The 11,806-nt window shown below is 51.2% G+C and overlaps 1 protein-coding gene across 1 annotated transcript in view; it reads left to right on the forward strand.

Moving 5' to 3' along the window:
* The first annotated feature begins 502 nt into the window (after positions 1-502).
* LOC112543714 (GTPase IMAP family member 8-like) overlaps positions 503-11,806 on the forward strand; it is a 33,291-nt gene continuing 21,987 nt past the window's right edge. The window contains exons 1-3 of the mRNA XM_075919841.1: positions 503-808; positions 2,926-2,974; positions 4,005-4,966. Coding sequence (XP_075775956.1) covers positions 2,941-2,974; positions 4,005-4,966 — 996 coding nt within the window. The 5' untranslated portion in view covers positions 503-808; positions 2,926-2,940. The remainder of the gene's footprint in view (positions 809-2,925; positions 2,975-4,004; positions 4,967-11,806) is intronic.

Consider the following 11,806-nt stretch of genomic DNA (forward strand, 5'->3'; position numbering starts at 1 on the left):
CTATAAGAACCAGACTGTGGCCTGTCCTTACACTCTGCAGACGGCTGTTTGGGATGTCCCCGTGCTGCAGAGCAGGACTGTGCGTTCTCATTGAACCTCTCTCGTTTTTCCTTATTCTTTTCTCTTTAATCAGTTGTTTAATAAATTGTATTTGCTTTGAACTGTATGAGATGATCACTGGTCCAAGAAAGCCTGCAGTGTGCAGAGAGCACCCCGGAGCGGGGACACCCTAGCCCCTGCCCTAAAAGACTACAGGGTTGGGGAGTCAGCTCCCGGAAACCTGGGCCCAGCCTTGTTGGGGTTTGGAGGGCTCTGCTACTCAGGAGAGTGGAGGGGGAGCCCTCAGGGTCAGGGAGCTGTGGGGTAAAGGAAGTGGGAGCGGGGACTCAGATCCTTTCACTGGCCCATTTCACTAGGGTGGTACAGAGCTCAGGAAAGTTCCCCACAATAGCGGGACCATTCCCCCACTTACATCTGGCAGGTTTCAAAATCCTTTCCAGACCAGATTCGGTTCTGGCCCTGGGCCTGAGGGTTCAGTGGGATCATCTGCTGGATGCTGATGGGGAGCTGCTGCTGAGTGTGTGGGACACTATTCTGGACAGCCACTGGCTGGTTGCTCACCCCGCCTCCCCTCGCTCCCTCTGCCCCCTCCCGGCACCATGCTCAGAGTGAAAAGGATCGTCCCCTCGGACTGAGAAACTTCTCTGCTCTGGCAAACCGGCAGCAGCTGCAGCTTGGCACAAGGGCAGAGACGTGGGGGAGGTTTGCAGGAAGAGCCCCCGGCCGGTCCTGAGAAAGCAGCACCGAGGTGAGTGTGTGAGTGTGTGTGTAAGGGGAGAGGGCGAGTTCGTTTAAAACTCCTGTTTTGTTTAAAAGAAAAAGGGCTGGAGTCCCAGGGAGAAAGCCCAGGTCACAGGCGGGTTGTTAGAAAAACTTAAAAAACAACGAATAGTGTAGTAGCACTTTAAAGACTAACACCACATGGAGATGGGATCCTGAGCTTTCGTGGGCACAGCCCACTTCTTCAGATGACTGGAGTATTAAAAATCCAGATCCAAGAATAAATAAGGGAAGTGTGAGTGTGTGGGGGGGGGGGGGGGGGGAAGAGGGGGTTTGAGAAAAAAGAGAAAAAAAGTAGTGAATTAGATGTTCAAGTTCCAAGAGGCTGATAAGAACAATTTGCACCTGTACAAGTAAGTACCCATTGGTTGGTTAAGTCATTAGGATGTGGAAGGCAGTGTGCCAGCCAGCTGATACCTTTATTCATTCCTCTCTGATAAGAATCAAACTTGTGAATGAAGTTAAGTTCCAACTCTTCCCTGTGTATTTGGCTTGTGGAATTGGCCTGAAATAACACGGTGACTTGGAGATCCATTAATGAGTGCCTGGGTAGGTTAAAGTGTTCTCCAGTAGGTTTCTGTATGTCGCCTTTTCGGATATCTGATTTCTGTCCATTAATTTTTTCTCATGGAGACTGTCCAGTTTGGCCAATATACATGGTAGAGGGGCATTGTTGGCATTTGATGGCATAGATCACGTTAGTGGATGTGCAGTTCAATGAGACTCTGATTTGGTGGCTGAAGTGGTTGGGTCCAGCAGGGGCAGTTAAGGCTGCTTAGGCACGTACATTGCATTAAGGTCCTTCCAACTTTCATTTTACAATTCAATTACATTATAATACTAATGATTTTATCTTGTTTAATTCACTATTTCAATGTTTTTGAAATGAAAGATTTCACCTATTTCATTTAAGAAATATTGAAATAATACAGGTTGAACCTCTCTAGTTCAGAACTCTTGGGTCCAGAAAACTTCCATGGTCCAGCATGATTTTAGTTAGCTGGATGCCCACTTTTCATGGGAGTGGCCCAGTTTCCTGTGGTCCTAGAAAGGTTGTTTACAGCTACCAGTCCTTGGCTCTCAGGGTCCCGTGCTGTTCTTTAGCTCTAATGTACCCTAAGGGTTGTCTAACAGCAGTGGAAGTATTGGTAGACAATATTGATCTCCAGTGGCCTGGAAAATTCTCTGGTTCGGAACTAGTCAGGTCCCGACAGTGACAGCCTAGAAAGGGTCAACTTATATATTTTATTTCACTTTTTTTTTTTTGAAAACTGAAAACTTTTGTCCTGAATGAAGACAAAAACAAATTTCCAAGTCTGGAATTTGCACATGGGATGGAAATTCCATTTTCCAGCCATTTCTACCCTCACTTAAGTGTGTTGATAATGTTTAAAGTGTAAAATTAGAGGCTAGTATTCAAAACGGAGTCCACGTTTTCTTCAGAATATTTAGTGAAGTGTCTTCAAAGTGTGTCGTTGGTTAGAGAGGAAACAGGCGGCCCAGGAGCGGATGAGGTAGAGACGACAGCTTTATTGTCTACGCATGTTTACCTCGGACGTTCAACACAGTCAGAGTGGCAACACCCTGGTGTTAATCACACCCTTTTATCTATTTTAGTATGTTAATTCACACTTCTATCACGACTTTCCCTAAAGCCTTATTTAGTAACTAGCCAATTTAGCCCATCATAAGACGGGATTTTCAGGTTTCTCCTCCACATCGGTCTTCTCTCCTGAGCCTCCAGTCTCTCGCTCCGTCTCTCTCTCTCCTCCTCCTACTGCCTCCCCCTCTCTCTCTCAGCTCTCCTCAAAGGGAAAGGACATGGCCAAGGATAATGCCTGCTGTAGCTGAATCCTTAACCACCACTGCCAAAAGTCCCTTCCAGACCCCTATCGTTTTACACCCTCTAACATCGTTCACACCTCTCTTCTTTTGCACGTATTGTTCCACCACAGCCTTTCCAGGTTTGAGGCAGAAAAGCGGCTTCACAAGGGTGTTCACACATGGCTACCGAGGTGTGTCCGATATCCGAATTCCTGGGGTATGTTCTTCTTCCAGATTTTCAATACAATTGTTTTTCAACAGATATTGCAACCAAAGATGGAAAGCGGGAGACAGGCAGAACAAATGAATGGTAAGGAAATTAGAATCAGGCCTCTACCTCTCAAAGTTTCCCTTTTACTGAATAGAAACATAAATTCATAAAGATGTATTGTCTGCAGGTGAGCGCCTCCCCTTTGAGATTCACGTCCTGCCCCGGGCGTCAGTGTCCTAAGAGCCCCCTAGGAACGAGGTCGCAGAGAGCACGGACTCTTGCCACAGAAGAGGCTTTAAAACGGGTTTTTATAGCTGGGGATGTTTTATGGTCATTGCTGCCCATGAGTCCAGAGCCAAGGACCATGCATGCAGCCACTGTGAAGGATACTCCGGGCTCACCCGACTGTCCGTGTGCTGCATTCCGGGCCGGCCAGGCACCCCTGTTCCGATCCTGTGTCTCCCCAGTGCAGAGATGGCCCCGAATGCTTGGTCCTTTGCAACGTGGACCAGTGTCCACCGGTGACTCTGATGAGGCCAGTAAACCAAGGGTCACGTGTCCTGAAGCCACGTTCTCAGAGGGGAGGAGTCAGTGCACCGAGATCCAACCCAACTCCTAGCCACATTGGCGGAAAGATTCCCAAAGTGCAGTGAGCTGAATGGGAGGGGGACTGGGCTTTAAATCATTGTCCTGTCCAGTTTCAAAGTGATCATAGAACCATAGAGCTGGAAGAGACCTCAGGAGGTCATCAAGTCCAGCCCCCTGCTCTAGGCAGGACCAATCCCAACTCAATCAACCCGGCCAGGGCTTTGTCAAGCCGAGTCTTAAAAATCTCGCTATCTCTAGTGACGTAAGCAGAAACCCGCAAACCTGCCCCCCACTCTGCCTCTCAGTGGAGGAGCCGGGTTAATCTGTAACGTTACAAACAAATGGTCCTGTCGCACCATAGAGATAACAAATCGTTCCGTGGGCAAAACCCACTTCCTCAGATGAGCAGAGTGGAGAGAGAAGGGGGAACCCTCCCGATTTATAACAGAGGGAGGAAGTACCTGTCACCTGGAGTGCCGGTGCTACAGCTCTACCTGGTTCCCTTTGTAATGTGACCGTTTCTCGCTCCTGTTCCCAACAGCCCCAGAGGATGAGGAAGCCCAACTGAGACTCATCCTTGTAGGTAAAACGGGAGCGGGGAAAAGCGCGACAGGAAACACCCTCCTCGGCGAGAAAGTGTTTGAGTCCCGCCTCTCAGCCAAGTCCGTCACTGCGAAATGCAGGAAGAGGGCAAACCCCTGGAAAGGGAGGAAGGTGGTGGTGATTGACACGCCTGGCATTTTTGACACATGTGTCCCGGTGGAAGACACATGTCGGGAGATCAGTCGCTGTATTGCCCTCTCCTCCCCAGGGCCCCACGCCATCGTGCTAGTGGTGCCCTTGACCCGTTACACCGACGAGGAAAAAAAAGCAGTCACACGCATCCAAGGCATTTTTGGAGCCGAGGCCATGAGGTACATGATCCTGTTATTCACTCGGAAGGATGATTTGGATGGCCACAAACTAGAAGATTTCTTAAAAGAGGCGGATTCCCAAGGCATTGGGGAGCTGGTAGGGAAGTTTGGGGACCGATACTGCGCGTTCAACAACAGAGCCACGGGGGAGGAGCGGGACGCCCAGGTGGACGAGCTGCTGCGGATGGTGGAGGGGATGGTGAAGGAGAACGGAGGCACGTGCTACACAAACGAGATGTATCAATACACCGAGAAGAAGCTTCAGGAGAAAACGGCGGAGCTGCAGAAAGGCTACGTGGAGCAGCTGGCAAGAGAGAAAGAGAAAATAAAACGCGAGTTTGAGGAACAGCTCTGCTCGGGGGAAAAGGAGCGCCCAAAGGGAGAGAAGGCCATCGGGGACATGAAAGAGGTTTTGAAAGAAACGAAAGTGAGATGTCTAGAACAAATGGAGGAAGTTTATGCTGAAAAGCTTGCAGGACTCAGGGAAGAAGCTGAAAATGCGATAATGCAAATTATTTTGGAGGTATTTGAAAAGATTTTCACAGAAGTTAAGACATGGTTCGAGGAGAATCTTGGGCAACTTTTAAATTCTTGAGCCCTCTTATTCGGCATCTGCGAGAGTCAACAAGGGGCTTGTTACAACCGTCTGCCTCCAAGGGCCAGATGAATCCCCGGTGTTGCAACACGGATGCCAGCAGCATGAAACGAGCCCTGCGTTGCTAAGATACCTTCCCCCTTCTGCGACAAAATCTATCCCTTGCTTTGGTGGTTTGTTCCCAGAGCCAATTGCCATCACCGGTAACATGCCTGAATTAAACGTGTGCAACCACAAGCCCCACGCATACATGGCAAAGGCATGTCGCCATGTATGTACCTGCTCTGCTGCTGTGCCTCTCTGTGCTCCTGCATCAGGAAGCTGTGACTGAAATCACGAGATAGAGGCCACAAGCCACAGGAATAGCCTCCGTGGGAGGGATGACTCCATATGAACAGCCTGACTCAGTTTACACCTGTGGGCCGAATCCAGCCCATCAAACCAATTGATCCTGCCTGTGGCCCACCCTGCCCTAAGCCAATCTAAGACCAGGCAGTGGGGCAGTGCACAAAGTCATTCACTGTTCAAAGCAGCTGGTGGCTCCCTCCCCCGCCAGGGGTGGGTGGCACCGAGAGGAAGTCACCAGCCATTTTGAACAGCAAATGACTTTGCACACTCCTCCACCCCCAGGTCCTAACTGGCCTAGGGGCGGGGGACCGCAGGAAGTCTCCTGCCCCTGTCAGGAGCGTGTGGGAACCACCCAAGGCCCATCCCTTCCAGGGGGGAGAGGCGAAGTTGGCCTGAGACCATGAACCAAAGTTCATGAAGAGCCCCCCGCAAAAAAAATTATTGCCCGCTCCTGGTTTACACTCACCAGTGCATCCGGAGGAGGAAGCAAACACAGAAACATGACTTGTAGATTCTCTGGTAGAGCGACAGAAAACGGGAGCCGTAGAAACGGGAGACTCAATCTTAGAACGATGCAGGTAGAGAACAGTGTGGAAGGCGACATTCCCACGGGGTTTTGTGTGTGAGTTTCCAATCACGAGGGAGAACGAGGAAGAGGCATTTCAATCAGAAGGGAGCAGACACCGAGACCTTGGTGAGAACCTTCCCAAGCTTCCAAGGAAGAGAATTCAGCCTGGGAAGAACAATCCGCATCCAGTAACCGCTGTTCCGAGGGGAGCCATGACTTGTGTGCTGAGACCAGACCTCGAGATGGCGCTAAACATCGCCGTGCCATCGTGAGAACACGGCCAGCAGCGGCAGCGGCAGAGGCCAGCCTCCCTGAGGGTTATGTATTTGGGGTGTCCAAACAGTGCCACTGCTGCTCCTGGCTACGCTCCTATTTTTAGCACGGCAGATTGACGAACGTTGCCTGTGCAGTCGGGGAATCGCCCCCTAAGTTTAGCTGTAACCCAGATCTACTAAGTGCGGTTCCCTGCCCCACCGAGTGGTACTGAGACCATTTAGAGAGAGAGAGGAGGAGTTTGCTCTACAGCCTTAGCTGGGAGCCAGCTGGCTTTTAGCACAAGCTGTGGAGGCTCATGCCCAAAGCTCCAGAGGTCCCAGGTTCAGTCCTGCCTGTTGGTGTTACACCGCCATATCCCAAGACTCCCTCTCCAGTGCTGGGCCAGAGGGAAAGGACAGACCTCTACTCAGATACATCCCTTCAGACACCAGTGTCCCAGACTCGTGGGTTTCCCTCACTGTTGTTATATTTAGCAGTTGATTGCAGTTTGGAGAATGTATTTACATAGAAATACTTAGTTTTTTAAAGGAGAAACTGTAACCAGTTGGACATCACCCCTTTAGTACAATGCAATTTCTTGTACTCAAGGCCATGAGGCCCCGCTTGGCTTAGAAACCATATTGCTTATGAATATGTATGTGACCCGTGGAATGTGTGTGAGTGTGAATGAGAAACACCCAACCAAAAAGGCAGTTTAGAATCCGTGACCTTTGAAGGCCGACAAAGCCCCTGCAAGCAGATAAATTAACTGAGAAGCAGCTGGAAAATCTCTCTCTCTCTCTCGGACAAAATGTAACATCACAGCAGAAGCCTGGGACCGGCCCAGAGGAAGTAAAGCCTCCTGCAGATCTGAAGGGATCTCCCAAGGACCATCATGGTGGAGTCTCCAGGAAGCTGATGTCTGGCCAGCGAAATCAAAAGTAATCTACCCGCACTTGCAGCCTGCCTCCGAACTGCAGCATGACTGTGATGTGTGTGAGAGGATCACCTTACTCTTTAGAATATGTGCCAATAAACAACCGCAAAAGCAATCCTGCTCCAACCTACCCTTTGTCCAGGTTTGTTGTACAGTTGAACCTCTCTAGTCCAGAACTCTCTGGTCTGGAAATATCCATCGTGTGGAATAATGTTAGTGAGCCAGAAGTCCACTTTTCATGGGTGCGGCCAAGTTTCCTGTGGCCCCGTAAAGTTTATTTACAGCCACCAGGCCTGACTCACAGTGTTCTGTGCTGTTATTTAGCTCTAATGTACCCCTAAGTGTCCTCTAACAGCCCAGCAAGCAGTGAAAGTGCTGGTAATGCTGCTAGATAATACTGACCTCCCATAGTCTGGCAAATTCTCTGGTTTGGAACTGGCCAGGTTCCAAGGGTTCTGGACTAGAGAGGTTCAATCTGTATTACTTGCTATTCAAACTGGGCTGACCAGGAGTGCAGATGGTTTGGTTAACTCAGGCGTGGCCAACCCGTTACAGGCAAAGAGCCAAACTATTTGTGGATATAGCACAGAGAGCCGGGGGGAAAGTTGTCAAGAAAAAAAAAAAAAGAGCTCCCAGACTGCCCCTTTAAGAAATGTGGTTACAAGCTTTCTGGCCACTTTAGTTTGCCACTGGCAGCCACTATCTTGAAAATGCCATTTTGAATGGCTGCACCAGAAGGCTCCCCTGCCCCGATGATCACAGGGAGCTGGGAGGCAGGTGCCGTTTCACGAGGCGTGTGTTGGCCATGGCTGGGTTAGCTTAACGCTTTGAGCATTCCATGGAAGGTCTTGCAGTAAGGTTTGTGAATAACAGATGTACTGGGCCGAAAGTGGAGAAAGTTTTGCTTGTGATTTATTTTTATTGTTACCTGCGGTTTGTCCTTTGCCAGTCAATGTACCTCCTAGAAAGCACGTGGCTGTACTTACGAAATACGTGTTTACTGCTTCCCGTTATCGCAACGTGAAGCTGCACGCGCATTCGGTCGTGGGCACAATCAGCTTCTAGTGATACACTGACGTGCCGGGGCTGTGGATGCAAACGGGGCTGGCGATGGGTTCTGATGCTTTGCCGATACCAATAAAATTGTTGCTGTTATTAAACTCATGTCTGGGGTTGCTGATGTGAAAACTGTCTCCAGAGACCAGTGCCGGGTGGTCACCATGGAGAGAGGTGGTGCCAGGAGCTCTGTTCCCCCCACATCTGCTCTGCAAGGCCCCAGCAAAGTGCAGCCCCTTTATGTGGGAACCTCGGACTCTTCTTTCTGGAGCTGCCTGGTCGCTATCCAATGAGCAGAGAGAAGGGAGGGCCTAGCTCCTCACACTTCTTCCCCAGCCCTCGTGACTAACCGGGGCTGCAGGGGATGGCAGGTGTCAGTATCCAAAGACACGGGGGGGTGTGTGTGCTCGCCCCTGCCTCCAAGGGCACTGAAGAAACAATCCCTCCTGGAGCTGTCCCTACAGCCAGGTGGCTGAGCATCACGATCCTGGTCAACGGCAAAACAACGGACGGCTCAGCCAAGAGATTGATGGGTGTTGGCGGGTAAGAAATGGCAAGACAGGGGAGAAGTCAAGCGGCCGTGCTGAAAGGCGAACTGTTGGACTGGAGGGAGCTTATGAGTGGGGTTCCCCAAGGAGTGGTCTTGGGACAAATCAGTTAGCAGGTTTATTAATGAACGTGGTACAAAAGTAAGCATGTGCGAATGAGATTTGCTGATAATACAAAGCTGGGAGGCTTTGTCAATACTTACAAGGGTGTTACAAAGAGGGAGAAAAATTGCTCTCCTTGGCCTCTGAGGACAGGACAAGAAGCAATGGGCTTAAATTGTAGCAAGCCAGGTTTAGGTTGGACAGCAAGAAAATCTTCCTGCCTGTCCGGGTGGTGAAACGCTCGAATAAGTTGCCCAGGGAGGTTGTGGCATCTCCATCACTGGAGATATTGAAGAGCAGATTAGACACCTGTCAGGGATGGTTTAGATGGTGCTTGGTTCTGCCATAGGGGCATTGCCATAGGGGCAATGGGTGGGATTGTCCGGTGGGGTTGCTTTGTGATGGGGGGAAGCAGGGCCCAGCAGCCCTGATGGTTTCTTGCTGTGGGTGTTTGCTGTTTCCAATGCTCAGGCTTTCAGCCAGCCACCATCTGGGGTGGGTGTGGGGGGATGTCCCCTCCCCCCCAGGGCATTCTGGTTGTGTGGCTGTTGTTATCCGTCTTCCCCCTCAGAACCACCCGGAATGGGTGCAGCTGCAGAGGGGTCACGGGACAAGGTGGGCCAGGGCTGGGAGGGGGCACGGAGCACTCTCGCGCTCTGGTTGAATCCTCTTTTGTGCCGTGAGCGTTCTAATTGCATCCCTCCATCCTTGTGTTGCTTGCGTCTGTTCGGCCTGGGCACTTGGACCTCGTGTCTGCTTTGTGGAAGCTCTCCTGCGGCAGTAGGGTGGGATCGTGTCAGACCTGCTGATCACATTCCCCTCTTCTAAGTCCTCCAAAATGGATTCCTTGATGGTCCTCTCCATGATTTTTCCAGGGACTGAAGTAAGACTGACTGGTCTGTAGTTCCCTGGATCGTCCTTCTTCCCTTTTTTAAAGATGGGCACTACATTGGACTTTTTCCAATCACCTGGGACCTCTCCTGATCTCCACGAGTTTCAAAAATAATGGGTAAAGGCTCTGCAATGACATTTGCCAACTCCCTCAGTACCCTCGGATGCATTAAATCCGGACCCTTGGATTCGTGTACGTTTAGCTTCTCTAAATAGTTCCTAACCTGTTCTTTCTCCACCGAGGGTGAGAGAGAACTTCTTCACCCCACACATAGTCCATCTACAGAACTCCTCGCCAGAGGATGTTGTGAAGCCCAGGACTTTATCAGGGTTCAAAAAAGAGCTCGATACATTCATGGAGGTTAGGTCCATCACTGGCTACGAGGCAGGATGGGGCGGAATGGTGACCCAGCTGGTGTCAGAAGTTGGGAACGGGCAAGAGAGAAGATTCCCTGTTTTGTTCATTCCCTCTGCGGCACCAGGCATTGGCTGCTGTGGGCAACAGGACACTGGGCTGGATGGACCGTTGGCCTGACCCAGCGTGGCCATTTGCATGTCTTTATAAAGCTTTGGAGAAAGGGGGGATGGGGTGGGGCAAAAGTCTCTGTATTTGTGTAATTGGAAAGTCAACAACCCGAGCCTGCTCCCTGTGAGCCAACAGGCTCTTCCCTGACAGCCTGTCCGGGTCGCTCCTCCTGCCTGCCCACAGGGGGTGAGCTCTGTCCCTGTCCAGCATGGCCGGCAGGGGCCCAGGAGGAAGTGCTGCCTGCAATGCTTGTGAATGCCCTGGCCTAGCATGGACAGCCGTGGGGCACAGGGCTGGCCTTACCGGTTGGGCACTGGGGTCAGGGGTTGCTTTGGTGAAGGGGCAAGCAGCAGGGCAGGCTTGGGGTGCAAGGTCACTGAAGGAAGGTCAGGACAATGGTGGGGGAGGAGGCAGAGGGGTTCAGGAGGGTTTGGGGACCAAATTCAAGTTCACCCACCAGGGCACCCTTGTCCGAAGGGCTGGCTGTGATCCCAGGGCCCAGTGGCCAGAGAATTCTCGTGCAATGGGGGAGACCCGAGTTCAGTTCCCTGCTCCTCCTCCGGCAGAAGAGCGGGGGTTTCCCACCTTCACACGAGTGTCATGACAGCTGTGCCAAGCATGGGAGCGAGGCGGCCTCCAGCTGTGAGTCTCCCCTGGGCTTCTGCCCCCAAGCCCCAAAGCGTTCCAGGCACCTCGGGTCGGTATTCTGGGTTGTCTTTGACTCACGGTTTTTTCAACCATTCAGTTTGCTGAAAACTTAAAAAAAAATAAAAATAAAAGAGCAAATATTTGTCCAAATGACGTCTTTCTAAACTGTCAATGATCCGTTATTTGTGTTTGTCTATTGGGGCGATGAACACCTCCCGTTTCCCAGCAGAGCCAGGAGCTGCACTGCACGATCGCGGGCTGTACAAAGTGCACCAGGAGGAATCACACAGCAACCATGAACCACAGGGAGGGGACTGTGACCCTAATCCTGGGCCCTAGATTGGCTGGCCTGTGAGGTGGGGTGGGGTGGGGTGGGGGGGGATTGGCCAGCACCTCTCTGAGCCTCAGGTTTCCCCTCTGTACCATGGGCGCAGCAATGCTGCCCTCTCTGAGAATGAGGAAAACAGCTGGGTATTATCATTGCCAGCTCAGCTGCACGGCCACGTGACAATGACAGCTGCCTAAACAACCCGCCTCTTGCCAACAGCATTTTGCTCTCTGTTAAAGCATGCCCTTGGCAATGCACCGACACAGCCCGTCATGACTCCAGTGGGATGTGGGGCCCTTCCAGAACACGGAGCTCAGTGAAACCCAGACTGGTGGAATCCAGGAAATAGAGCTTAAGGCCCATGTAGCCTTAACTCTGCCCTGCAAACAGGTGCTATCTACACCGACCCTTACACTGTGCTTACTCCACAGACAGAACAGCACAGCTGCTAAATTTTCATTCCCCTTCCCCTTTCTCTGCACAAAGCCATCTCACACTGTACGCCCATCTCCCATCTAGCTGCGGATAATCCCCAGGAACTCTTGTATATTCCCAGCTAAAATGACACCTTTGGCTCTTAGGCAGGGACGCCTGCTTACCCATGATCACAAAGCAGCCCACACAGCA

This window comes from Pelodiscus sinensis, chromosome 2 (assembly GCF_049634645.1).
Source record: "Pelodiscus sinensis isolate JC-2024 chromosome 2, ASM4963464v1, whole genome shotgun sequence".
In the NCBI taxonomy this organism is placed as follows: Eukaryota; Metazoa; Chordata; order Testudines; family Trionychidae; genus Pelodiscus; species Pelodiscus sinensis.